Source organism: Manis pentadactyla, chromosome 6, assembly GCF_030020395.1.
Source record: "Manis pentadactyla isolate mManPen7 chromosome 6, mManPen7.hap1, whole genome shotgun sequence".
Classification (NCBI taxonomy): domain Eukaryota; kingdom Metazoa; phylum Chordata; class Mammalia; order Pholidota; family Manidae; genus Manis; species Manis pentadactyla.
Genome location: NC_080024.1, coordinates 30,364,175 through 30,390,582, shown reverse-complemented (window position 1 = coordinate 30,390,582; position 26,408 = coordinate 30,364,175). Strand labels below are relative to the sequence as shown.

General features: G+C 39.7%; 3 protein-coding genes and 2 non-coding genes across 19 annotated transcripts in view; 3 read left to right on the top strand and 2 right to left on the bottom strand.

Moving 5' to 3' along the window:
• Positions 1–8,658, bottom strand: part of NDUFS1 (NADH:ubiquinone oxidoreductase core subunit S1) — a 30,637-nt gene extending 21,979 nt beyond the window's left edge. Inside the window, exons 1-6 of one of the 5 annotated variants that reach the window (XM_036927955.2) lie at positions 8,432–8,590; positions 8,274–8,346; positions 6,639–6,703; positions 6,010–6,101; positions 5,041–5,148; positions 239–315 (exon numbers count right to left, since the gene is read on the bottom strand). In XM_036927955.2, the coding sequence (XP_036783850.1) occupies positions 239–315; positions 5,041–5,148; positions 6,010–6,101; positions 6,639–6,699 (338 nt within the window). In that variant the 5' untranslated portion in view covers positions 6,700–6,703; positions 8,274–8,346; positions 8,432–8,590. Of the gene's footprint in view, positions 1–238; positions 316–5,040; positions 5,149–6,009; positions 6,102–6,638; positions 6,704–8,273; positions 8,347–8,431; positions 8,591–8,654 lie in introns of those variants that run through there. The other 4 variants (XM_057503656.1, XM_057503658.1, XM_036927957.2 and 1 more) reach the window with 4 other exon arrangements.
• Positions 8,659–9,001: 343 nt separating this feature from the next.
• EEF1B2 (eukaryotic translation elongation factor 1 beta 2) lies at positions 9,002–11,681 on the top strand. The gene is made up of 6 exons (XM_036927958.2): positions 9,002–9,157; positions 9,627–9,749; positions 10,383–10,509; positions 10,787–10,853; positions 11,250–11,375; positions 11,482–11,681. The coding sequence occupies exons 1-6, from the start codon at positions 9,078–9,080 to the stop codon at positions 11,634–11,636; spliced, it is 678 nt and encodes a 225-aa protein (XP_036783853.2). The 5' UTR covers positions 9,002–9,077; the 3' UTR covers positions 11,637–11,681.
• Positions 10,621–10,699, top strand: LOC118933636 (small nucleolar RNA SNORD51). Its single transcript, XR_005033202.1, has one exon. It is a non-coding gene; the product is annotated as a small nucleolar RNA SNORD51 (small nucleolar RNA).
• Positions 11,006–11,139, top strand: LOC118933627 (small nucleolar RNA SNORA41). Its single transcript, XR_005033194.1, has one exon. It is a non-coding gene; the product is annotated as a small nucleolar RNA SNORA41 (small nucleolar RNA).
• A 6,579-nt stretch (positions 11,682–18,260) lies between the features above and the next one.
• Positions 18,261–26,408, bottom strand: part of CMKLR2 (chemerin chemokine-like receptor 2) — a 45,249-nt gene continuing 37,101 nt past the window's right edge. For 10 of the 11 annotated variants that reach the window (XM_036927944.2, XM_036927941.2, XM_057503665.1 and 7 more), the window contains one exon: positions 18,261–19,822. In XM_036927944.2, the coding sequence (XP_036783839.2) occupies positions 18,727–19,794 (1,068 nt within the window). In that variant the 5' untranslated portion in view covers positions 19,795–19,822 and the 3' untranslated portion in view covers positions 18,261–18,726. Of the gene's footprint in view, positions 19,823–22,288; positions 23,954–26,408 lie in introns of those variants that run through there. The other variant, XM_036927946.2, reaches the window with a different exon arrangement.

Sequence of the window (26,408 nt, the reverse complement as noted above, 5' to 3'; positions counted from 1 at the left end):
TTACTAAACAAAAGTTACCAAATAAGGGATTTTAATACTGATACCACACTCAGCTCAAAATAATAAACATCTGACCTCACCTCCTCTACTATGTACTCACTTCCACTGCTCCTAGAAGCCAAACACAGCAATTTCTTCAGAGTTTGATACTGAATTTCTCATGTGTGGGAAGGTCTTAATACTGAAATGAGAATTTTCTGCTCTAAGAAAAGTTACTATATGAGTAACAATAACATACCTGGCTTTCTTAGATTTCTCTGAGTTTGTCAGGATATTCCAGCCTTTCATTACAGGCATGGCACAGGCAGCTACAACCTGGAATTTCAATGGAAAAATCTGTATTTGTATCTATTTGTAATTTTAAGTAACCTAATATATAGAAACATTATACATAAAAATAAATAAATAAAAACATTACACATTTAAAAACATGCACAGAACAGTGCTAGCACTGTTCTCATATTCATGATAAGATGATCTGGCACTTTATATTTCTCTTAGAAACAAGTAAGACACCCTACTTCTTAATTTTTTTCTAATAATCAATGTAATTTCCTTATAAGAGGCTCTGAAATAGAACATCAATACAGGCATACCTTGATTTATTGTATTTCGTTTTACTCAAAAATTGTACCTACTTGCAGATACTGTTTTGTTTTGTTTTACAAATTAAAGGTTTGTGGCAACCGTGTGTCAAGCTAGTCTACTGGTGCTATTTTTCCAACAGCACTTGTCACTTCATGTCTCTGTGTCATATTTTTATAGTTCTTGCAATATCTCAAACTTTTACCTTACTATTATTGTATTTGTTATGGTTATCTGTGATCAGTGACCTTGGATGTCACTCTTGTAATTCTTTTGGGGCACCATGAACTGTGCCCATAAAACAGTGGACTTAATTCATAAATGTTGTGTGTGCCCTGAGTGTGCTCCACTGATGAGCTGTTCCCCCCCATCTCCTCAGGCCTCCCTATGCCCTGAGACGCAACAACATTAAAATTAGGCCAATTAATAACCTTAGAATTACCAGTGGTCAGTGAAAGGAAGTATTACACATCTCTCACTTTAATCAAAAGCTAGAAATGATTAAGGTTAGTGGGGAAGGCACGTCTAAAGCTAGTCCTCTTGAGCTGGTAGCCAAGTTGTGGATGCAAAGGAAAACTTCTTCAAGGAAATTAAAAGTACTATTCCAATGAATACACTAATGATAAGAATGCAAAAGAGCCTTATTGCTAAGATGGAGAAAGTATTAGCTATCTGGATAGAAGTTCAAAACAGCCACACATTCCTGTAAACCAAGTTATTCCCTTAATCTAGAGCAGGACCCTACCTCTCTTCAATTCTATGGAGGCTCAGAGAGGTGAGGAAGCTGTAGAGGAAAGGTTAGAAGTTAGCACAGGTTGGTTCATGAGGTTTAAGGAAAGAAGCCATAACATAAAAGTACAAGATGAGGCAGCAAGTGCTGATGTAGAAGCTGTAGCAAGTTACCTAAAAGTTCTAGCTAAGATAATTCACGAAGGTGGCTACACTAAACATAAGATTTTTCTATGCAGACAAAACAGCCTTATACTGGAAGAAGATGCCATCTAGGACTTTGATAGCTAGAGAGGGTTAAGTCAAAGCTTCAGAGGACAGGCTGACTCTTCTGTTAGGGGCAAATGAAAATGGTGACTTTCAGTTGAAGCCAGTCCTCACTGACCATTCTGAAAATCATAAGGCCCTTACCAACAGCATTCTTTAATGAACTAGAGCAAATAGTCCTAAAATTCATATGGAACCACAAAAGACCCCGAATAGCCAAAGCAATTGTGAGAAGGAAGAATAAAGCATGGGGGATGGAGGGATTACACTCCCCGACTTCAAGCTCTCCTACAAAGCCACAGTAATCAAGACAATTTCGTAAGGGCACAAGAACAGACCCATAGACCAATGGAACAGACTAGAGAGCCCAGATATAAACCCAACCATATATGGTCAATTAATATATGATAAAGGAACCATGGATATACAACAGGGAAATGACAGCTTCTTCAACAGTTGGTGTTGGCAAAACTGGGCAGCTACATGTAAGAGAATGAAACTGGATCATTGTCTAACCCCATACAGAAAAGTAAACTCAAAATGGATCAAAGACCTGAATGTAAGTCATGAAACCATAAAACACTTACAAGAAAACATAGGAAAAAAATCTCTTAAATATAAACATGAGCAACTTTTTCCTGAATGCATCTCCTCGGGCAAGGGAAACAAAATGAACAAATGGAACTACATCATGCTAAACAGCTTCTGTACAGCAAAGGATACCATCAATAGAACAAAAAGGCATCCTACAGTATGGGAGAATATATTTGTTAATGACATATCTGACAAGGGGTTAACACCCAAAATACATAAAGAACTCACATGCCTCAACACCCAAAAAGCAAATAACATGATTAAAAAATGGGTGGAGGATATGAACAGACACTTCTCAAAAGAAGAAATTCAGATGGCCAAAAGGCACATGAAAAGATGCTCCACATCGGTAATTATCAGAGAAATGCAAATTAAAACCACATTGAGATATCACCTCACACCAGTTAGGACGGACACCATCCAAAAGACAAACAACAACAAATGTTGGCAAGGACGTGGAGAAAGGGGAACCCTCCTACACTGCTGGTGGGAATGTACTTTATTAGTTCAACCATTGTGGAAAGCAGTATAGAGGTTCCTCAAAAAACTAAAAATAGAAATACCATTTGACCCAGGAATTCCACTCTTAGGAATTTACCCTAAGAATGCAGGATCCCAGATTCAAAAAGACATATGCACCCCCATGTTTATCACAGCACTATTTACAATAGCCAAAATATGGAAGCAACCTAAGTGTCCATCAGTAGATGAATGGATAAAGAAAATGTGGCACATATACACAATGGAATATTATTAGCCATAAGAAGGAAACAAATCCTGCCATTTCTAACACGGATGGAACTAGAGGGTATTATGCTCAGTGAAATAAGCCAGGCGGAGTAAGACAAGTACCAAATGATTTCACTCATCTGTGGAGTATAACAGCAAAGCAAAAACTGAAGGAACAAAACAGCAGCAGACTCACAGAACCCAAGAATGAACTAATAGTTACCAAAGGGAAAGGGACTGGGGAGGATGGGTGGGAAGGGAGGGAGGGAGAAGACGAATAAGGGGGCATTACCATTAGCACTCATAATGTAGGGGGCAGGGCATGGGAAACGCAGTAGAGCACAGAGAAGAAAAGTAGTGACTCAATAACATCTTACTACACTGATGGACAGTGACTGTAATGGGGTATATGGTGGGGACTTGATAATGGAGGGAATCTAGTAACCACAATGTTGCTCATGTGATTGTATTTTAATGATACCAAAAAAAGAAGATCAATTAAAAAAATCCTAAGGCCCTTAAGAATTACACTAAATGTACTCTGTTTGTGTTCTACAAATGGAAAACAAAGCCTGGAAGACACCCTATCTGTTTAAAACATGGTTTACTGAATATTTTAAGCCCACTATTGAGACCTAATACTCAGAAAGAGTCCTTTCAAAATATTACTGCTCGTTGACAATAGGCCTGGTCACCCAAGAGCCCTAATGGAGATATAGAACAAGATGAATGTTTTCATGCCTGCTAACACAACATCCATTCTCCATAGATCAAGGAGACTTTTTGACTTTGAAGTCTTATTATTGAAGAAATACATTTGGTTAAGGCTATCGCTGCCACAGATACTGATTCCTCAAATGGATCTGCGCAAAATCAATTGAAAACCTGTAAAGGAGTCACCATTCTAGATGATATCAAGAACTTTTGTGATTCATGGAAGAGGTCAAAATATCAATATGAATAGGAGTTTGGAAGAAGGTTATAATCTCAACCCTCATGGAGGACTAAGGGGTTCAAGACTTCTGTGAAGGAAGTAACTGCAGATGTGGGAGTAAGAGAACTAGAATTAGATGGGGAACCTGAAGACTCAACTGAATTGCTGAATCTTGCAATAAAACTTTAACAGATGAGGAGCTGCTTCGTACGGATGAGCAAAGAAAGGGGTGTCTTGAGATGAAATCTGCTCCTGGTGAAGATGCTGTGATGAGTTTTGAAATGACAATAAGAATTTAGGATACTATGTAAACTTAGTTGATAAAGCAGTGGCAGGGTTTGAGAAGACTGACTCCAATTCTGAAAGAAGTTCTCCTGTTGGAAAAATGCTATCAAAGCATAGCATGCTCCAAAGAAATCTTTTATGAAAGGAAGAGTCAATCCATTGTCTTATTTTAAGAACTTGTCACAGCATCCCAACCTTCAGCAACCACCACTCTGATCAACACTGAGGCAAAACCCTCCACCAGCAAAAAGACTGACTTACTGAAAGCTCAGATGATAGCTTATCTTAGTAATAAATATTTTTTAATTAAGGTATACATTGTTTTCTTAGACATAATGCTATCACACACTTAACAAACAACAATACAGTACATAATTTTATATGTACTTGGAAGCCAAAAAATTAATTTGACTCACTTTATTGTCATTATTTGTTTTATTGTGGTAGTCTGGAATTGAGCCCACGGTATCTCCAAGCTACATCTGTAACTGTTTCGATTAGCAGGCACTACTAAATTAAAATGGCATAAGCCAAAATGAAATTAAACTGAAAGTGAGCTTCTTCACCACAACCCTTTTTTCCAGTGAAAATAACACAGCATAAGACTGGCATGTGCTGCTTGGCAGCTCTGCATCTTAGTTGTATGTCATACAGCCACTTGGAAATAATGACAGCTGTAAGAACTCACTTTCAATTTCTAAATCTGTTACAATTATATCTTGTACTTATAAAGCCACTTTCATTGATATATTTCCATTTTTGAATGAAGAAAATCAATCACACAAAAAATGATTTAATAGATAGAAACAGGGCTAAGTTTCTCCACTACAATAATACTGATTCTAAATAAAGTTTGCCGCAAGATTTAAAGTTTTCTATCTTCTACAGCATGGTGTGGAATTTTAGGTGTCAAGTACCTTAGGAGCTTTCTCAATTTCAACAAGGCACATCCTGCAGTTTCCAGCAACAGACAACCTTTCATGGTAACAGAATCGAGGGATCTGCATGCCAACCTTCTCACAAGCCTAAAACAAAGAAAAAATTTCTGCATTAGAATAAACTGACCTCATCCTTGTCTTGCCTAAAACACAGGCAAAAAAACCCATCCCCCACCTATCTTATTAGTCTAATCTATAAGGGTCTGTATCTTCTTTAATTCTTACTTCATCTCCAAGAGATTTCCCTCTTTCTTTGCTCAATTCCAACCCATCTGCTCTGAAGCTGCCCCATTAAGGATCCTGAACGTACACATACCTTAATGTCAAAGAAACTGGATGAAGTTTCTTCAGACCATACTGATGGCCTGACTCCGCATTTCCACTCTGAACTACTGTCTTCATGAAGACACCCCTTCAAACTCTGTCCAAGTGGTTTCATACCTGGACTTCCTCTTTGCCTAGCTCCCATATCATCAAGTCCCACCCCCCACAATCCCATTGCAATCACTGTCCATCAGCATAGCAAGATGCTAGAGTCATTACTTGTCTGCTAGAATTATTAAAAATAGAAAGGTTATATAAAATGAAAAGCATCAAGCAGGCTCACAACAAATAAAGGCTACCCTTTTCCCAAACTTACTTACATTAACTAATAATTTATTTCTAATAATTTCAAATGTCTTAATGGGTATCTATTTGGAAACCAGAAGTGAAACAAAAGAATTGCCATAGTTCACTAAGAAAACCAGAAACGGATAAATGATAGCTCACTTTGAAATGCCAACATTTCAAATCAAACTTATTTTCATATAATTTTACTATCTACAGTTTTCTTAATGAACGTTTATCAAGGAATCTTAAAAGTTTTAGAAGTATGAAGGAAATAAATTGGTAATTTAAAAAATATCAGAGTATGCACAAAAATAAAGAATTAGAATGTATGCCTACTTGGAGGACGGTAGTTCCTGGTTCCACCATGACAGACTGACCATCAACAAATACTTCAATCAAGTTGCTTGTTGCTGTGGCAGTTGTTCGAACTGACCATCAAAAATATTGAGGTGAAAAATAAATTAACAGAGTTGAATTTATTACAGCAAAGGATAATAGATTAATTAACTCTATCCTACAAGCCTAAAGTCTGTCCTCGTTTTACACTACTCCCCTTTATTCCTCTAGATGCAAACTTTTAAAATATTGAATCAGGAAAAAGCTTTTTCAATCCTGAAGGCCAGACAGAATATGGTTATCTACTTTTAATAGCAGTTTAAGTCAAGACTTTTGATACCACTGAAAATATGCTGATGGAAGATCACTTATCAAAAGCAGAACGACTGCATCTTCCATTTTGGCACTGATGGTCAGTTCCTACTACTTTCTATTCCATGATAATTTCTATAAACTGTTGAAGGTAAAGGTACATTTTGAAAATTCTATTCAACTTGGGTCATTTTTAAAATTTTCACTTAAAACCAATTATGCATTTAGGGTCTTTCAAGAAACATTCCATAGACTTATGAATTTACAAAGATAGAAAGTCTAGTACCCACAAATGCAAATTTAAAAAAAAAACTCACCATATCCTTTAGGAGACTTAGAAAGGCCTACTAAGGCCCTTCTTACAGGTATCCTTAACATACTGCTAGGAATAAAACAAAGAAGCATTATTATTGTAGGGGGAAAAAACCTTAATTACAAACTTTTTGGTAGTATTTTATAGTTTTAAAGCACTTCATATGCACTATTTCACTGAACATTCACAAGTCCTGGTACTGTCCCTCACATTCTAAAGATGAGAATAGTCAGTCTCAGAGAGATTAACTGACTTGTACAATGTCAAGGGCCTCAGAAGGAGAAGCTAGTGTACAAAATTTGGGCCTTTCAGTTCTATGTGAAGGGCAGTTCCGTTGTTGTTTTTAACTATCAACAAATGATCAAACCTAAAACACTACCATATAGTAAAATAAACTGCAAGAATAACAATGAGCTTATCATAAATAGCTGTATAAAATAACACTACCTTTCTGCCTTCATTTCCTATATGCATTCTAATATTCTGTGCTCTGAGCAGTTACCTACTAAATGTTCCTCAGATACTCTCAGTTGGCTCACAAGCCCAAGCCTTTGTAGTATCTGGAGTGCCATTTTCTTTGCTGAGTAAAGATTTGCTATATCTGCTTAGATGCCTGTTCTATTCTCACTGTATGTGAAACTTTATACAAAATACTCTAATTAAAAATTTTGGAGGTTTGATTCTTGAATCTTTCTACCTTCAGTGCCTATCCTCAAGCTGGCACACAGTAAGCTCTAAAACACTGGTTCTTAACCAGGGACAGTTTTGCTTTCCAGGAAATGTCTGTGTTGTCATGAATGCGGGAAAGCTACTGGATTCTAGTGGACAGAGGCCAGGTGAGAATGTTCACATCCCAAAACGCACACGACGGTCCCCTATAATGAAGAATTTTCCAAAGTGTCAAAAGTGCCAAAGTTGAGAAACCCTGCTCTAATATTCAGCTCTACAATCGCTGGATCACTGAAATTAGAGTGGATTATATAAGTAACACCAATTAAAGGTATACATAAGCTAACAGAAAGAAAAGTTATCTTTACTTTTAATTAGAGTATTTTGTATAAAGTTTCACATACCTATTATGATAAATAACAAAATTTCATTAATTCAGATTACAGTAATTCATAAAACTCATTAAATCTGACTTTGTGACAGTGAATTTGCAGACATCGTCTGTCACCTACTAATAATGAGTTGTGTCTGATCCACTATCTTACAGTACGTGCATTAGATCCCAAGAACTTTTAAACAACCTAACTTCTTTATTCGCACTGCAATCTTGGATTAATTTCTTTAAATGTCCTTTTCTTCCGTTTCTTCACCAGTGAAAGGAATTAAAAGTGCTACCTAACTCAGCCAATGAACAAGAACACAAATAAAAATCGGAGGTGTGGACGGTTGCCTTCCCAACAGTGATGCAGGTCTGTGTTAATTTGGGGGAGAATGCTCTGTCTTAGGCCTAAGTCACCTGACATAGGTCCTCTCCCCGGGCCTCCGCTCCAGAAGGGGAATGTCCTGCATTTCCCTTGCAGAGGGAAGGTCATCCACAAGCCTGCATTCAGGCCAGCGCTCCCCGGAGCTTCCTGAACCTTCTCCTCCTTCCTGCTCCATCAGACCAAAGACCAAGGATAACAGTCCTCACCTGCCGGCTCTTGGGATTCCCGAGGCGACGGGGTGCGACGCGGCGAACAGTCAAGGACAAGAGGAGAATGAGGCTCGAGCCAAAAGGAAACAGTCTAGTCAATAAATTAACACCTGTGGCCGAGGTACCTCAGCCTTCTCATCTAAACACAGCCTTACCTACTCCCTGGAGCCGCCGAAGCTGCTCTGCACAGCTCTCTGTTCCTCTCGGACCCCTAAGAGGCCGGGTCGCTCGCCCAATATGGTGGCCTTGGTCAACTCCGGCAGACAGACCTGGAGAACGGAAAGCCAGGAGGGACTGGAAACTCCAGACTCCACAATTTCGCGCTTCGATTAAGTTCGGCAATTTCCGTCAAAGGGACAAGGGCGGGGGCGGATGGCGTTGCTGCCGGGAGAAGTGGGCGGGCGGGGAGGAGGGACGGCTGGGGCCTGCAGTTCCGCCGGTAGTGGTGGTAAGCAGACGCTGAGCGTCTTCGGTCATCTCCGGCGCTTCAAGGGGCGGTTCCTGTAGTCTTCGGGCGCCGTGGAGATACTCATTTAAGAAACACCCCTTTTATTAACTTATTCCCAAATACGAGGAACGGACGGCGGATAATTTGTGTGCTACTTTGTCAGAGACTCCGGTTTTTACGTAGAGGAATAATATTAACGTACTTTGACCTTTAACCTTCGGCCGTGTGCGTCGGAGGGAGACGCCTCCGTCTCTATATAAGGGATTTTCCGGCCTTTTACGGTCTCTTTTCATTTTAAGCAGTCGGTGTGGGCTGGTTTCGCCGATTCTCTTTTCTCCGGAACCGGCGTCACCATGGGTTTTGGGGACCTGAAAAGCTCTGCTGGCCTGCAGGTGCTCAACGACTACCTGGCGGACAAGAGCTACATCGAGGGGTAAGCGGGCAGGCTGGGGCCTGGGGCCGGCCCGGGCCACGTGGCGTGGCCTCCGCTGCTGCTGGAAGAGAGGAAGATCAGCCCCCAGGGCCCTCGCGGGGTTAGAGACTAACAGCGGAAAAGCAGGTTGCTTTCCCCTTAACTTGGTTCAACCAGGTTTTTTGCCTCTTTGCTCATTAGTAAATGTAAGACTGTATGCAGGTCTGTGTTAGAATTTGCAATCCTAGTAGCACAGGTCTACCAACTGAAAGGCGTTCCTCAGGATGGCGCGGAAAACCAGATGGTCCTAGATGTTAAGGGACTTACTTAAAAAAAACAAAACAAAAAAAAAGCACTAAAGCAACTTGGGTAGCACGCTAATATGGGCGAGTTCCCACTAATTAGTTTGATGGATGCAGCGTTTGTCACTTTTTTCCTGGTGTTTGTGGCTTTTCTTTTAAAGGTGTAATTATTTTTGTATTATCGGCAGGTATGTGCCATCACAAGCCGATGTTGCAGTATTTGAAGCGGTCTCCGGCCCCCCGCCAGCTGACTTGTGTCATGCCTTACGGTGGTATAATCACATCAAGTCTTACGAAAAGGAAAAGGCCAGGTTAAATAATTTTTTAATTTGTCTTAAGAATAGACTACCCCCTAAGCTTAAACTCAGGATTTTAACACGACAAAATTGGGTGCAGGCCACTTTAGTTTTGTTGGGATATTGTACGCTAAATTTCTGTGTGACTTTAGAAGGCCCAGAGACTGAAGTGCTCCGTTTTTTCACAGAACAGGTAGAACATGGACAACAGCAATTCAGCTTTTTCCCACACTGCCCTGCCAATGTGCCTGGACCCTGACCTGGGGGGCCCACCTCTGGGGTGAGAGGGTGGCTCATTCATTCAGTCCTTGGCCATTCTTCTGAAACTACCAACAAGGGTGGAAGTTTGGGGAAGTTGGACTCCAGTTCACTAAGAATGGAACTGAGCATACTTAATGAAATCTCAAACAGAAATGTTCATACTGAAAGAGTAAATCATAGTGAGTATTGAATATAACATCTCCCATGCTACTAACGTTTCTTGGGTGAGGAGTTAAACATACAGAAGTATTTACTTGGGAGTATTAAAGGGTAAATTATTAGTACAAGAGGGGTCTATTGAGAAGCAGTGATGAACACAAGTTCTCGTGTAATGTCTGAAAATGACATACCAATCTAATAGTGGTCCAATTTAAAAAATTTTTTAAGCCTGCCAGGAGTGAAGAAAGCTTTGGGCAAGTATGGCCCTGCTAATGTGGAAGATACCACAGGAAGTGGAGCTACAGACAGTAAAGATGACGACGACATTGATCTCTTTGGATCTGATGATGAGGAGGTATGACATAAATTAATGTTTGTCATTGTGCTTAGCACAGGCTGTGTAGTAGCAAAATTGCCTGGATTTGAATCCTGGCTTTACCACTTTATTACCTGCTTTTTAAAAATTCTGTTTACATGATGAATAAAATCAAATCACCATCTTTCGGCTGAGCTCGTGATGGATTTGTTTTTTTCTGATAAAACTGGTTGTTTCTGTGGTGGTCCCACCAACTTTAAGCTGAGAAAATTAGTTATTTAAGCTTTTTGAAATTAGTTATATTTTTTCTTTCCAGGAAAGTGAAGAAGCAAAGAGGCTAAGAGAAGAACGTCTTGCACAGTATGAGTCAAAGAAAGCCAAAAGTAGGTCATTTTATAATTTGTGCTTCTTTAACCTCATGTTATAACAGTGTGAAGAGATTTTTGAAACTTGACCCCCCACCCCAAGTAATTTCCTTCCTACTTGAGTAGGTCCATATTCTGAAACCACCTAAAGAGGTGGTTTTTCATAAAGCTTCCACAGCTACTGGTCTGCAGCTGTTCTTATGGTAGCAGTTGTGGCATTCCTCTGTGGGACATCAACTGTTACACAATTAAATGCCACTTTCTTAGCAAAAGAGAAAGTGGGCCCTATGTGTGACAAACAGAGTATTCTATGGTTTGACTGAGTTGATTCCTTGCAAAACAAAGATTTGTTAAGTGGCTTACACTAAAATGAAAAAATACAATTATTAGAATAATGCTGTTATGTTTTTCTAGAACCTGCACTTGTTGCCAAGTCTTCCATCTTACTAGACGTGAAACCTTGGGATGATGAGACAGACATGGCAAAATTAGAGGAGTGCGTCCGAAGCATTCAAGCAGACGGTTTGGTCTGGGGCTCTTGTGAGTTTAGTCTTTGCTTTTTGAAGTTGCATCTGGAATTGGCATAGTTTAAACCTTTGCCAGTCAACAGGTTTTTTCTAAGATTTTTCCTTATGTTCTTTTTCAGCTAAACTAGTTCCAGTAGGTTATGGAATTAAAAAACTTCAAATACAATGTGTAGTTGAAGATGATAAAGTTGGAACAGATATGCTGGAGGAGAAGATCACTGCTTTTGAGGACTATGTGCAGTCCATGGATGTGGCTGCTTTCAACAAGATCTAAAATCCATCATGGATCATTACACTTCAATAAAAGCTTAAAAGATAATCCTTGGCTCTTGACTGTGTAAATAGGATGGTGGTGTTTACAGCCCTTCTTCCATTTTGAGTGAAGAAATTCAATGTATAGGTGACTCGTAAATAGTATATATTTGGGTCAGCAATTCATACTCAACAGTTCTTAGCCCAAAAGGGGAAAATACCTATTACAAATACTGTGGAAATAGGTAGTTGTTGAGGAGATTATTACAAATAGAGATGGATTTAATCTTAGTACATATTCTGTTCCCATTAGTGATGTCCTTGGCAATGCATGATGCCACCTTTATCCACAATTTTTCACGTTTTCCTATTGGCCTTGTTTTTTTAAAAAAACCAAGATGAACTTTGGTTCAAGTAATCTGAACCTAGCATCTTCTAAGTTGGGGGTTCCAACGTGACTGAAGTCACACAACTACAAACACCTCTGTGTTAAATGTCAGGAGGTGGGGCGTGTAACATTACCAAAGGACATGTAACCCAGAGAAGGTCAGGTGTAAGAGGATTCCCAGGATTTGGTTCAAGTTAACCATTTTGTCAAGGCTGATGCTGCAAATTTAATGTCTCATTACAGTTGAGGTAAAATTTTGTTCTATTGGATGTGTGATTTTTAAATACTATTGTGTCTTGGAAGGGAAGTTACATAGGTAACTGATTCCCAGGCTGTGGTTCATAAACCTGACTTGGGTATGGAGGTGGGGACTAAGTGGGACGTTTGACTTGGATTTGGAAATTTGATCAAACCTGTTGGGATTTTAGGGACTTCAGTTCCTGAGGAAATGCAAGTATATGTACTGAGTGAAGGCAGTTTGTTTAGTCAAGGGACAGTTAAACATTGGAAACAGGTGTGTCTCCGTTTGGGCTGTCTCTAACATTTGATATTTTTACCCCAGTTTTTACAAAAGTGGAGCTTGGAAATAGCTGACCTCTATTTTGTAGTCTGATCTCTGTATCAAAGAGATTAAAATGAGTTTCTCATTTTCTAAAGAAAATTTTATCAGACATGTATGTACTGATGAATAAAATCTTCACAAAGCTGTATTTCACGCATTAGACCCAGTCTAAAATAAAAGATGAAATTTTCAAGTTTGTCAGTATCATGGGAAGCAGCAGAGGGCAGCACTTCCATTTTCCGGAGAACTAGCAAGCCTGGGGATTCTGGAAATGCTATGGAAAGATACAGATGTAGTAACTGGTGAATAGTAGCCAAAAATAATTCACAGTCACTGACATGTTTAAAAGGATTGAGTACTAAACAGTGATGAAAATGGTAATAACTTAACAAAAATTACTAACGACAAACGATTGGCAATTTGGTTAAGAGTAAAGCTAATGGTCAATCATAGCTGTCTTGTAAATTTTAAAATTATAATGAAGCATGTGACATTAAAATCTTGACTCCATGGCCTTGAATAAAAGTATATTTGATGGTATCTCATTTGACATTAAAAAAAATAGATAATACATTAACTCAAAATTCTAATGTTACACAGTGAAGTTTCCACGATACCCCAGGCATCTGGTTCACGTCCATAAAAACCACCAGTGTCACCAGGTGCTTAGGTCGTTCCAGAGCTGGTCTAGGCATACACAAAGACTAACTGTAGCATAAAACCAACTGTTCTGCACCTTGCATTTTGTCCATATAGACTTGGATGTCTTGGAGATTGTATCTTGGATATTCTGAATCAGTACAGAAAAAGCTTTAACTTTGTAACAGTTAAATAATTCATTGTCTCATATATTATGTAACCAAGTCTATTGGATCTTTACGTTTCCAGTTTTTTGCTATTACGAACAATGCTCACATTTGCACATGAGCCAGTATACGGACTGTTTTTGAACCAATGGGCTCAGAAGGCGTATGGATACACACACAAAGATTTTTTTTTTCTGTATCTGGCTTTGGAGTGGAAGACAAAAAATAGGAGGCCACCGTTTCTTGCATGTCCCATAAATGATTACAAACTGAAACCTTATTTTTCATATTCAGCATCCCTAAGAGGGCTGGGCAATGTGAGAATGAAAAATGATTCAGTATCACTACATTAGACTCAAGAGTTGACAAAATTACTAGAGAAGGTGATTCAAACACAAATTGTTCAGTCATTTTGTGATTAAGCAAGTAATACTAAAATTCTGAGGTTCAGAGGCGGCTAGAATTTAAGACAAAAATTTTTTAAAGAAATCCTGACTAAGCTGGGTGGACCTGATCAGTAATTTGTATTTTAAAAAAGACTGAGAGAGAATGCTCCAGGAGGGTGTGAAAGGCAGAATGATAAAGACAGGAATGAAAATACACATTTGGGCGGGAATTAGACCAGTTTGGCTGGATTTTGCAGTGTCTGTTGGGGATTAGATAAAAGTGGGGCCACATTGTAGAGGCATTTTAATTATGTAGTCTGGCTTGTTCTATAAGGGCATGAGGAGCCCTGAAGTTTTTTAAGCCAGAGAAAGACAAGATAAAGGCAGAGCTCTGATCTGGTAATTGTGTCAGTGGAAGCAGGTAAATAAATGTTATAATCCTAACATAAGTGGAAATGACTAAATTAAGACATATAAACACAAATTTTATAAACAATATAATTTTAAAAATAATGGAGACTATAAACACTGAAAAATGTTTAAATTTTCATTCACTATTACTATGGAAAGAAATTTATGGATGAGGACACAAATACAAAGAGTTCCATTGGTGTTTTGGGATATATGTATTGTTTTCCCAGACAAATACAGTCTGACAATGGCAATTATAGTCCTTGGAATAAAAATGTAAAAATACATGCCTCATATACATTGTCTATTTTGGACTTTGTTATAACAGGTGGCCATTTATATATAATTTATATATCACCATTTATTGATGAGGAAACAATTCTGAAAGATGACTTGCTGGATTAAACAACCTGGTGAGAGAAGAGGAACTCAAACCCACGTCTTCCGAGGCCAGTTAATGCACTGGCAATAAAATGAGTAAATTCTTCATTCCTACTTGCAGACGTTTAATCTTACTCTATCAGTGTAACTTGCTCCATACCTCCCACTAATGAGAATGAGAAAGTAATACCATGTAAGAGTAAACTTAAAATGGAAATTGAGACTGATAAACGGACATGGACGGGTAATGGTTGGATGGGTAACAGTGCATTCACAAAATGCCCCAAATGAAAGCCTGTCATTTGGAATGTCATTGGCCTTAATGACAGTAAAGTAAAAATCAAAGGAAAATGTCCACAGACTTCCAAAAATTCATCCCCCACCAAAACTGTGGAGGACTATTGAAGCCAGACGCCAACTTGAATCTTCTATCCTTACTTTGTCCCTATATAACAGGACAATTCTCTTCTGAACATAGCTCATGTTTTCCAACCTCTACATTTGCTCTTGCTGGGCCACCTACCTGAAAAGGCCTCTTTTCCTCACCTGCACTTGTTAAAATTGTACTCATTCTTCAAGATGCACTTCAAATACCTTTTGCAGGAAGTCCTTCATATTCTACTCCTACCTGCCCCCTGCAGCCTCCTCGTACAGAATGTTCTTTTGTTGTACTTATAAACTGTCTTGTCTTAAAGTTCTCTGTGGAGTTTCCTTATTTCTGAATCACCAATGCCCGACCAGAGCTCCCTTATTCCTACAAGATTTTAATGTTCACTCAAGAGAAGGAAAGGATCTAACATTTACTGAGCAGTTACGATGGTAGAAGATGCTAGGAGTTTCACTGAATAAGTGTAATACCAGCTAATATTTATCAAATATTTATAGAGCTAAGAATTGCACTTGATGCTTTACCTGCATCAGCTCATTTACTTTTCTCAATCATCCTATGTGGCAGGTACTTCTATTGTTATCCTCACTTTGCAGACGGGAACGTGACGTCTAGAAATTTCAATTTAGCCAAGGTCACAGAGCCAGGGGAGGAGACTTGGGTTCCCCAATCCTGGGTCCTACACTACTCTGGATCTTCCCTCAAACTGAAAACAAAAAACAAGCTCCTGTTTCTCCTGGGAAGTGCCTATACCAGTTGCTACTTTCTCCAAGTGGATTCCTGTTACATCCCTACTAAGAGCTACTATTAAAGCCACTAAAACTGTGGAGTTCTTAGCCTGGGGTCTAAGGACTTCCCGATATTTTACTTAAAAGCATTTTCCCTGGGTAAAAGCCCAGAAAAATAATTTTCATTAGATTCTCAGATGAATCCAGACTTCCTCCAAGAGCTTAGCAGACCCTCCTTACAATATTTTTCTTCTTGTATACTCCACTCTTCATCAAACATTCAAATATACTGAAATCCCATATACTGAAATGCATCTTGGCATCCCTCACAATATCCATCTACTATGGTTCTGTATACCTCGTAGGTACTAATCTATTTGCAAAAGAGGTAAATGAATAGAGGTTAAAATACTCTTTTAAGTCTAAAAGTGTGACAGATTTGCATCATGAAGAGGTCACTGACTTAAAATAATTTTTTACTAGTCTTAGATGCCTATGTAAATTCAGTTAGAGCAATAGAAGTAGGTGGAATCTATCAATGTATCACATGTGCTTTCTTTTTCCGAAATCATTTTGAGATTGAGCTGGCCTATCTACTCGCAGGGTCAATGTTCTATGTTTACAGCAATCTTATACATACTTGCACATTTCCAGAACTTTCCAAAAACGTTTATTTTTATAATGATATTATGAGGGATTAAAGATGAGAGCACATCTCCATTGAGAGGTTGGGTCTATGTCCCCTCCCCTTTAATCTGAGCTGGTCTGTGATGCTTTGGCCAATAAATACTACGAAGTGATACTGTGTCGATGTTGGGCATAACCTTTAAGAGAACATGAAATTTCCACCTTGATCTCTTGAAGCACTAAGTTGCCATATAAGGAGTGTCTGGCTATGCTGAGGTGTCATGCTGGATAGCTGTGTGAAGAAAGAGGAGATGGACAATATCCACCATTTCATAGATAAGTTTTCACAAATGCCTAAGGTGCCTAACTGGTTTTCTTGGTTTCACTGGAGATGGCTGGTAATTACAGGTATGCTTTGGTTATGTAACTGTACTCCTATTATGTTAATGTGTGTGCGCAATTTAAGTAGTAGCTTAAAACCTATACATGCTGAAGTTACTCTACAAGAAGATATGTCAAAGAAATAATCAATCTTCCCAGGTTTTCTGCCGCCTGCTACTTCTATAGCTTTTCTTCTTCCTTCCTAATTACAACCCTTAAATAGAATTCGTGCCTCATATCAAATTTACCGAGTATCATAATTCTTCCAAGTGGTAAAGATACCTCAAGACAAATGCTGGGCATAGAAGCTACAGGGCATAAATATGCAAAGAAATAAAAAGCTAACCTTTTCAAACAATAAGGCTTCTCTCTCACTTACCAACTTAACATTTCCCTGTATGGCCCCGGAAGATGACTGGTTAGCCAGAGACGGGTAAGTTTCCTCAAGGGAGGAACAACCTAAGACAGGCACAGTCGCAGGGGGGCCATCAGGTGAGAAATTGGGGATCAACAGAGGTGAGGCTTAGAACCTCACCCCCCGTTCTGAGAGAAATCTTCTGCATACGTGGATGTTTTATTGCCCTTGTCTAGCTTGGATTAACACATAGTCTACAGGCACACACCTGATCATCTACATTTGCTCTCTTACAACACTAAACTATGTTTTCTACCTTTATCTTGTATCTACCTACCACTTCAGCATTTTATTAAAAATAATAATAATAAAGAGAGAAATGTGGTATCCACATATAAATCAAGTATAAAAATCAAATGAGTATTCATATTTGAACTGACTGTTTATAGTTCATAATGCATGAGCAAAACCGAAGGTTTCTGTGATGACTGCCCTTGTACTGTTCACCATGTAACTTATTCACTATGTAAGAATTTGTTCCCCATGTAAGAACTTGTTTGTTATGCCTCAGAAGATTGGAGACTGATGAAAATTAGGCTTGGGGTGGATTAATGATTGTGCATTGAGCATCGACTCCCCTATACAGAATTTTATTGTTGTTAACAACCATTTGATCAATAAATATGAGAGATGCCCGCACAAACCAACAAACAAACAAAAAAAAGTACACACTTCCAATGGTAAAATAATAAGTAACCGGGATGTAATGAATATAGTCAAGATATTGTAACAGCTTGGTATGGTGATAGCTGGTACCTAGAATTGTCATGTATATAAATGTTGAATCACTATGTTGTACACCTGAAACTAATGTAATGTAATACTGTGTGTCAACTACCCTTCAATAAAAAATAATTATCTACAAAAAAAAAAAAGAAAGAGGAGGAGAAGAGAAGGGAGAGGTTGGGGGAAGGGGAAAGGGAAGAAGAGGGAAGGGGAGAGAGCCGCTGCTCAGGCAACCCCTAGCCACTCCACCCTCAGCCGTTTGGCTCATCCCAGGTCAGCTGCGACTCAAGACACTGTGAAGCAGAGATGAACTTCCCTTCTGTCCCTTTTTTGAGTTCCTGATTCTCAGAATTGTGACATATAATAATAACAAATTGTTGTTTTAAGCAATTAGATTTGGGGGCTGTTTACTAAGCATTAATAGTTAACTGGAACAATGCTTTAAACTACTATAACCAACTATTACTTTAATTCATAAATGTATATACACAGATTACATGAAATAAAGAAATTAAGGACACATGCTGCATTTTAAGAATGTCAAATAGGTTACTTGTGCAAAATTAAAGTGAGCTTAGACAAACACATTTTAACATTTTTGAAATTAGTTAATCATATACTTAAGATCGAACACCTAAAAGTTATTTAGTTGAAAAATACAGTAACTCATATTATCTCAATAGTGGTGATCAATTCCACTATGGTATAGCAAGAATAATATAGATAATTTAAGTTGCAGGGGGAACAAAGGTAAGATCTGTCCTAATTTTTGTGTCCACACAAAAGTGTGATGCCAATAAATTGACCAAAACAAGATATGGTCAGCTCTGTATCTTGGCACTAAATAATCAGAAATCACCTTGTTAGGGGACCCACACACAAGCCTTACACTGATTTGTGGAATAAGAAGAATTCACTGGACTGTTTCCAGGAGACACACGCTCTTGGTTTCAGAGTTCCTGAGCTGCTCGCTCACTGTGCCAGAACAGCTGACTTCCCACAGCGTGTGCTTGAGTATTTCTGCAACTGAAGCCCGAAAGCGTGCTTGGAACTTCTTACTAATGAGGACATAAAGGATGGGGTTCAAGCAACTATTAAGGAATGCCAAGCCAGTGGAGAGGGGGATTCCGGCCTGCAGCACCTGCTGGAAATAGCTATTGCTGTGAATCGTGAGCTCCCAAATGTTAAACAGGTGATAAGGAGTCCAGCAGATCAAAAAGGCCATAACCACAGCCAGGATGGTCCAGAAATGCTTACTGGAGACCAGGATGCTTCGCCTCTTCACCTTGAAGAAGAGACACAAGTAGCAAATGCTCATTGTCAGCAAGGGAAAGAGGTACCCCAAAATAAACTTCACCCAGGTCAGAACATGATGCCGCATCAGAGTGAGGTCAGGATCATGCTCATGGAAATTGTTATAGCAGAGAGTGTGGTTATTGAACTCCACAGTGTTCCGGAAGTAGAGGGCAGGACCACCCATCAGAGAAGCCAAAAGCCAGACAAATACAACAACAATCTTGGAGTTCCTCAGCGTTCGGTGCTGATGAGATAAGACAGGGTGGAGTAAATGGATATAATGGTCTAGGCTGATTACTGTCAGAAAAAAAACACTGGCAAACATGTTCAACTGGGCAATGAAGGAATTGGCCTTGCACAGCCAGATGCCAAAGGGCCAGTGGAAATTCATGGCCACATAGGAGATGTACAGGGGCAGAAAGAGAAGAAAAATGAAATCTGCAATGGCCAGATTAAGGAACCAGAGAGTGGTGACTGTCTTCCTCCACTTGAACCCTGTGAACCAAACGACAATGGCATTTCCTGGGACTCCCAGAACAAATGCTAGAGAATACGACACCAGGGAGACCCAGTGAACGACTCCTGGGTGGACCTGCTCCTCCAAATCAGACTCTGGGGAGTAATATTCCACGGCGTAGGAGTAGTTCTCAAAGTCTTCAAATAATATTTCCTCTAGATCTTCCATGGTCTTGTCAAGTGGAGAATGAGGATATCTACAGAAGCAAATTTTAAAAGAAATAAAGCAATTTTTAAAAGAAGAACTATTCAGTACACAACATAAGGATAAAAATATGCCATCTGAGGTGCTGGAAATAGTATATTTCTTGGTAGGACTTGTGATTACACTCCAGGTGCCCTCAGTTTTGCTCTCACGTTCCCCAAAGCTGCAAGAATTCATTTTGTGAAGTATTCAGTAAGTGCTAAATTAAAATGACTGATTCTACAAGGGCAATTCCTCTGTTCATAAAGACTGTGGGCTGACTAGAGAGAATCTGACATTCAACAGGCATTTATTAAGTTCTTACTATGTATTATTTTTTTATGAAAGGTGCAAATGAAAACATATTAACACTTATGTGATGATGACTTCGAAATCCTTATTTGTACCCTGAGTTCTTAAGCTCTAGACAGAGTTCCAACTGCTTCTTTAACCCGTCCACCTGGATGCCACAGGCAAGCACTGGAGATTCTGACCCATTGTTTTGCACCCACAGATGTACTGATTCTATGTTTATGAATGCAAACATGTTAATCAGAGCTATAACAATATGGAAGGCTTTTCAACTAAAAGAATCTTTTGGAGTAAACTTGATTATGACCATTTAATTTCATTATTAACTATAGAATGCAATTAAACATTATTTAAGTTTTTAGTTTACTGGAATTCCTTTACTTTGAGTTACTTTGAATTAATCCTTTTCTACATTTACAACAAACAACTTACTAATTACTTTTATTTTATTTCTGTCCATACCAAATTTTACCTACTATCAAAGGAATTTTTCTTTTGTGGCCTTTTTTCCCCCCTATCAAGGTGAGTTTCCCTGGGTTAAGAACTCTTAAATGTCTTTTTCTTAATCAAAAAAAGTTTACTGGTTACAATTTTAGCTTCATCAATTCTATTTTCTAAGACAGAATTCATCAATTCTATTGATTTTTCTAAAATTAATTCTATTTTCTATTAGTATTCAAAATCAAGTACAGAAAGATTAATAGTTGTATTCATTTCATGGAGCTACAATCACTAATGGGGCAAATATTTAAGATTTGGGATTATAGTAGGGTAAAAATGAAGAGGTCAAAACATCTTGTGTTGCCTAGAGGCACCTCACCCTCGATTTGCCTCACAGTGGGTTCATTATCCCACCTAGATTTGTCTGAGGAATCTGGCAGGGCATAATTAAAAAGCAAAAGCAACTCATTAGTGTTCTCTCAATCCCAGACCCAACCAGCTTCTCTATTTTTCAACATTCAGCTCAAAAGACACCTTTTCTTGGAAACATTTCCTGAGATTACCTTTCCCCAGATAATTATAATAACTATTATTATAAATAATAGCCAATATTATTGAAAATTTACTATGTGCCATGCATGTATGATCTAATTTGACCCATGTAAGAATCTTATAAAGTTTGTAAGTAGTACTATTGTTATTGACATTTACAAGAAAGGATACTGAAGCCTGGAGAAGCTTCACACAACCTATTAGAGTCTAAGTCTAATTAGACCCTTCTAATTAGGAGGATCTAAGCTCAGATCTGTTGGACCCAAAGCCCGAGCTCTTAACTACCAAGACATTCCCCTCATACTCTACTTAATTCACTACACTGTCACTGATGTATCTTTAATTTCTTCCCTACCTAATTGTGAACTCATTGAGAGCAATGACTGTCATTTCTGTACCCCACAGTGCCTAGTATAAGTCTTAGCATATCACTGGTGCTTAATGTGTGTTTGGTAAGTGATTGGCTCTGCTATGAATCCTTTTCAGAACCAAATGTAATTTTAATAGCTTAGCTGAGAGTCTGTGAGTTCACCCCTAAGTCAATGTGTCATTTCCAGAATCTCTCTGACCTTGACCCACAGTTCTATCACCAGGATCCTGGCTTCTTCCTTGAGACCAAGTCCTTTCTTCATGTGTCTTATTCCAGTGAGCAGGAACTGGCTTCTTTCTTGCTCCCCTTTTCTTTCAGATCTGGGAAATGACTCTGCCTTCTCCTCTCCTTCTGGTGGCTGATCCTTCTCAGTGTCAAATCCTTTCCAATCTGAAGTCCCCTACTCAGTCTTGTTCGTTTGTTTGTTTTTTTGCTGGTATGCTAGGACACCCTTACCTTCCTGGTGCCTAGGCTATTAGCAATTTTGAAGCCAAATGGCCTAGGTAGTGGTCTAAATAACCTTACAAATCCGTAAGCACTAAGTAGAAAGAACCTCATTACCCAAACACAGAAAGCCCATGGGGGACTCCTAATTGGAACACAACCAGTATGCTGGCCAGGAGTCAGGAGCCTTGCTCTTCCAATGCCTTTACTGAGCCTGCTGGGCCAGAGGGATCACAGTGTCTGCTAAAGGATGCCAACCACTCCTCTTCCCACTTCTCCTGAGGTAGGTAAGGTACTTTGAGGATGAGTGATCTATCTTATCAATTTCAGAATCCCTTCAAACAAAAAAACCAAAAAAACCTGCATCAGAGAGGTTCCCAGTTTTCCAGAAAGCAGTTGAGTTGATTAGATGCAAGAACCAGTTAATTCAGGCTTGGAGGAAGATCTTCAAGAGTTGCTGAATGTCGCCCAGCTGAAGCTTTCATGAGAAACATAAGCTAGGAATTCCCCTATGACTTAGATGTTTCTGTGTGGTGGCAACAGTGAGGAGTAGGAGTAGAATGGAGACAAGAGAAGTAAGACAGAATTCAGCAATTGTCCTACCGAGTCCTTGGGCAGACACAGTTCGCCCTTCGAGACACATTCTTGTTTAGTTATTATATCTAGTTTACACACTGCTTCAAAGTTTCCAGGCACCTCCTGATCTAATTGAGTTTTTAAACCTCATTTAGACCTACCCAAACATCCAGAAATGAACTATATTAGAGGTGCCATAACAAAGAACCCTACACTTAAAGTCTTAGAATTTTAAAATAACCAAAGAAATTTGTGTCTCCCAGCTCTGGAAGTTAGAAGTCTGAAATCAAGGTGTAGGCACAGTTGATTCTTCCTCAGGGCTGTTAGGGAGAATCTGCTCCATGCCTCTTGCCTAGCTTCTGGTGGTTTGCAGGCAAACTTTGGGGTTCCTTGGCTTGTACATTGTGGGGAAGTTGGGGTTCCTATGGCCAGGATCCTCACTGAACTTAACCACTGATGATGTAACTAGCCTGTTGCTAGGCTAACGCTTCCACACCAGTAGGCAATAAGCGATTATTGCACTATACGGAGAGCTAGGCCCAATGCTCTGGGCAGAGGCAGAGATGCTAGTGCTCAACCTGCCACCAGGAGAACAAGCCGGGTGATAAACCCTTTCGCCCCAACAACGTCCTACTGTCATTTCTTTGGTCACGTTGAATCCATAGTGAACTTGCCCGGGGGTGAAACCCATTGGCAGTACATATATGCATCACCTGATATCCACCTTCATCATCATATGGCATTCTTCCTGTGTCTTTGTGTTCAAAGTTCCCCTTTTTATATAGACACCAGCCATACTGAATTAGAACCTACCCTAATAACCTCACTTTAAATTGATGATCTCTGTAAAAATCCTACTTCCAAATAAGATCACACTGTGAGATGCTGGAGGCTAATACTTCCACCTTCTACCTTTTTTTTGGGGGGGCCACAGTTGAACCTATAACATTAACTCAGAGCTGTCAACCACCATTTCTGAATCCTGATCACTCATGCACTCACTGAATATTTATTAAGTGCCTACATCTGTCAGGCACTGTTCTGATTGTTACTCTTCACTAAATAAGACAACTTTCTTCCCTCTTAGATTTTAGATTCTAGCAGGAAGAGATAAACAGTAAGAAAATAAATATAATGAAAAAAAAAAGCAAATCACATAGTATGTAAAAAAGTGGCAAGTACCATAGAAGTGTTAAGTCATGTGGATATTTCAGGCAGGAGTGTTCCAGGGAACAACAAAGTATTCCAGGGAACTTTGCAAAGGGAACAACAGTGCAAAGGCCCTATGCAGACGTGTGTCTAACATATTCCAGGAACAGTAAAGATACCAGTATGTCTAGAACAGAGTGAGCAAAGTGAGCAAGGGACAGAGTAGAAGGAAAGAAGCAACAAGCATGTGGGGGGTCAGATCACATAGATGTTGGTTGTAGCCATTGAACGACACTGGCTTTCACTCCAAGGGAAATGGGAGGCCACTGGAGAATTTTGAGCAGAGGGAAAAAGCAATCTGTTTTATATTATAGATCCTTCTTTCTGTGAATAGTCTGAGAACAGACTGCTGTGTGTAGTGGTGGGTGGTGGGGCAAGCAAGTACAGAGAGGAGAGACCAGTAAGGAGATGACTGCAATGATCCAGGCTTGAGATGAGGGTGCCTTGGATCAGGATGGTAGCAACAGAGATGATGAAAAATGATTGGATTCTAGAGAGTCAATAGGTTTCTTAATGCACCAGATGTGAGAGAAAGAGAGGATTCAAAAATGACCCTTAGACTTTGGGGCCTTCTGTGCCAGAGTCCAAGGCCCTCCACTACCCCTTTTTCGTCTGCTTACTGTCCAGAATATGGATGCCGTGATGAGCCATCATGTACAAGATGGATGAGGAAACCGTGGTTTTTCACAAGGTAGAAGCTTGGGCCCCCAGATGACTTTGTGGAGCAGAGTAGCCCTACTTCTGGGGTCCACTGTGTGAGAAGATATTTCCACTGTGCCTTTGGGCTTTTGCTAAGGCAGGGGAACCTGTATTCTAGCTAATTTAGCTTCTCTAGGCCTTGTCTTTAAGTACTGTGGTGGAGACCTGGCAATGCCTAACTCCTGTTAACAGATGTTATAAGAAACCCTTGAGGTAAGAGCTGCTCCTAACAATGGTCTTGGCTTCCAGAAGCTTCCTGGAAGGGAGAGAGGGGAGTTTCCAACAGGAGGAGGAAGAACCTGACCTCATAAGGGGCATCTCTCTTACCACAGCAAGAGTTGGGGAGCCACTTAAAGAACACCCTTTTAAGCACAGAGACTGAGTATGAGGGAGTTTCTGTATTTGACTCTGGTGGGCTGGTAGGACTCCCACTTCCTAAGGAAATGAGGGGCAGACCTTCAATTGTGATATTAGACCTATACTCTTTTGGCAGAGGTAAAACATCCTGTTCCCTTTATTTTATAATTTAAATGTCCCCAGGTACAGGTAACTTTAATAGGCACAGTATTCCAGGTCAGGGAGACAACAGCATTTGGGTGAACCACAGAGTAGGAGACTTGCCTTCAGTGAATAGCAGCTACTCAGTTCTGACCAACTGTTTCCATGTGAGAAATAAAGACTCAGTATTACCAGAGTTTATGAAGAATGGTTGAATATCTATATATTTTTTAAATGTGAAGAACTTTCAGCTTCTAAACTACTATTTAAAACAAAGCAACTGTGGGCCGTGTTCAACCCAGCTACAAATTTGTGGTCCATGGGGCAGGCAAACTCTTGAACACTTTGAACTTTTCAACAGTGAAGAAGGCTTGTGCTGGCCTCTGTGAATGACATATCTCTTGGTCCCAGGGAGGCAACCACAATTTAATGTTACTCAAGGCCTATCCAGAGACCCTCTCTTTCTGGCAATCAACATAGGAGACTAGCTATAAGAGTTAGGACAACTCTTTTTTTCCTCCAGAAAAAAAAATGCCATGGACAAGTTCCTGACTTTTCTGAGTTTCTGTTATAGGGAAGACCCTGGTAAGAAAAGCAAAATAATGGATCTACATCTAGGACCAGAGCTACTTGGCGCTGTTGACAAGGCCTCTGATTTTTTAGAAGGAATAAATCACACTGATAAATGAGATCTCAGCCTGCTTCCTGCCATCTCTGATTAGAAGGCCCCCTTGTTCCTGTCTCTTTACTGCTCTAATCCCCACAGCTTGGTCTTCCAACTCTTACTTGTCAGCCTGCACTGCCCCCAGATTGAACTCAACCCTGTTGCTAATGCAAAGTATAACTCGGCTGTCAGCCGACCCACGGTCCTCCCTCTGCTTCATTCTCTGATTGGGATAACCAGGTTAACCGCCTAGTTCCTAGTCCTTGCTTCTGGGTTCATTCTGGATTGCTGTACCTCTGGTTCTTTCCAGTCCTCTGGAGAACACTGTAACCTCTGCTACTGCATCTCCATGACTCTGTGCCTTTGCTCTCTCCCACGCTCCATGCTTCTGTGCTCTCACCTTGGTGAGACTACTTACTCACCTACCACCTCATGAGGCACTGCCCCAATGCTAATTCCCATCCCTTATTGCCACCCACGTCTACACCAGTGATTCTCAACCCAGTGTAATTTTTGACAATGTCTAGAAACACTGTTGGTTGTCACACTAGAGGAGTGGAGGAAAAGTAGTAGCATTTAGTGGATAGAGGCCTGAGATGCTCCCAAATATCCTATAATGGACAGCCTCCACAGCAAAGAATGATCTTGCTCCAAAAATCAATGTTGCCAAAGTCAAGAAACTCAGAGGGAGGAGCCAAGATGGCGGCGTGAGTAGAGCAGTGAAAATCTCCTCCCAAAACCATATATATTTTTGAAAATACAACTAATACAACTATTCCTAAAAGAGAGACCAGAAGACACAGGACAACAGCCAGACGACATCTACACCTGCGA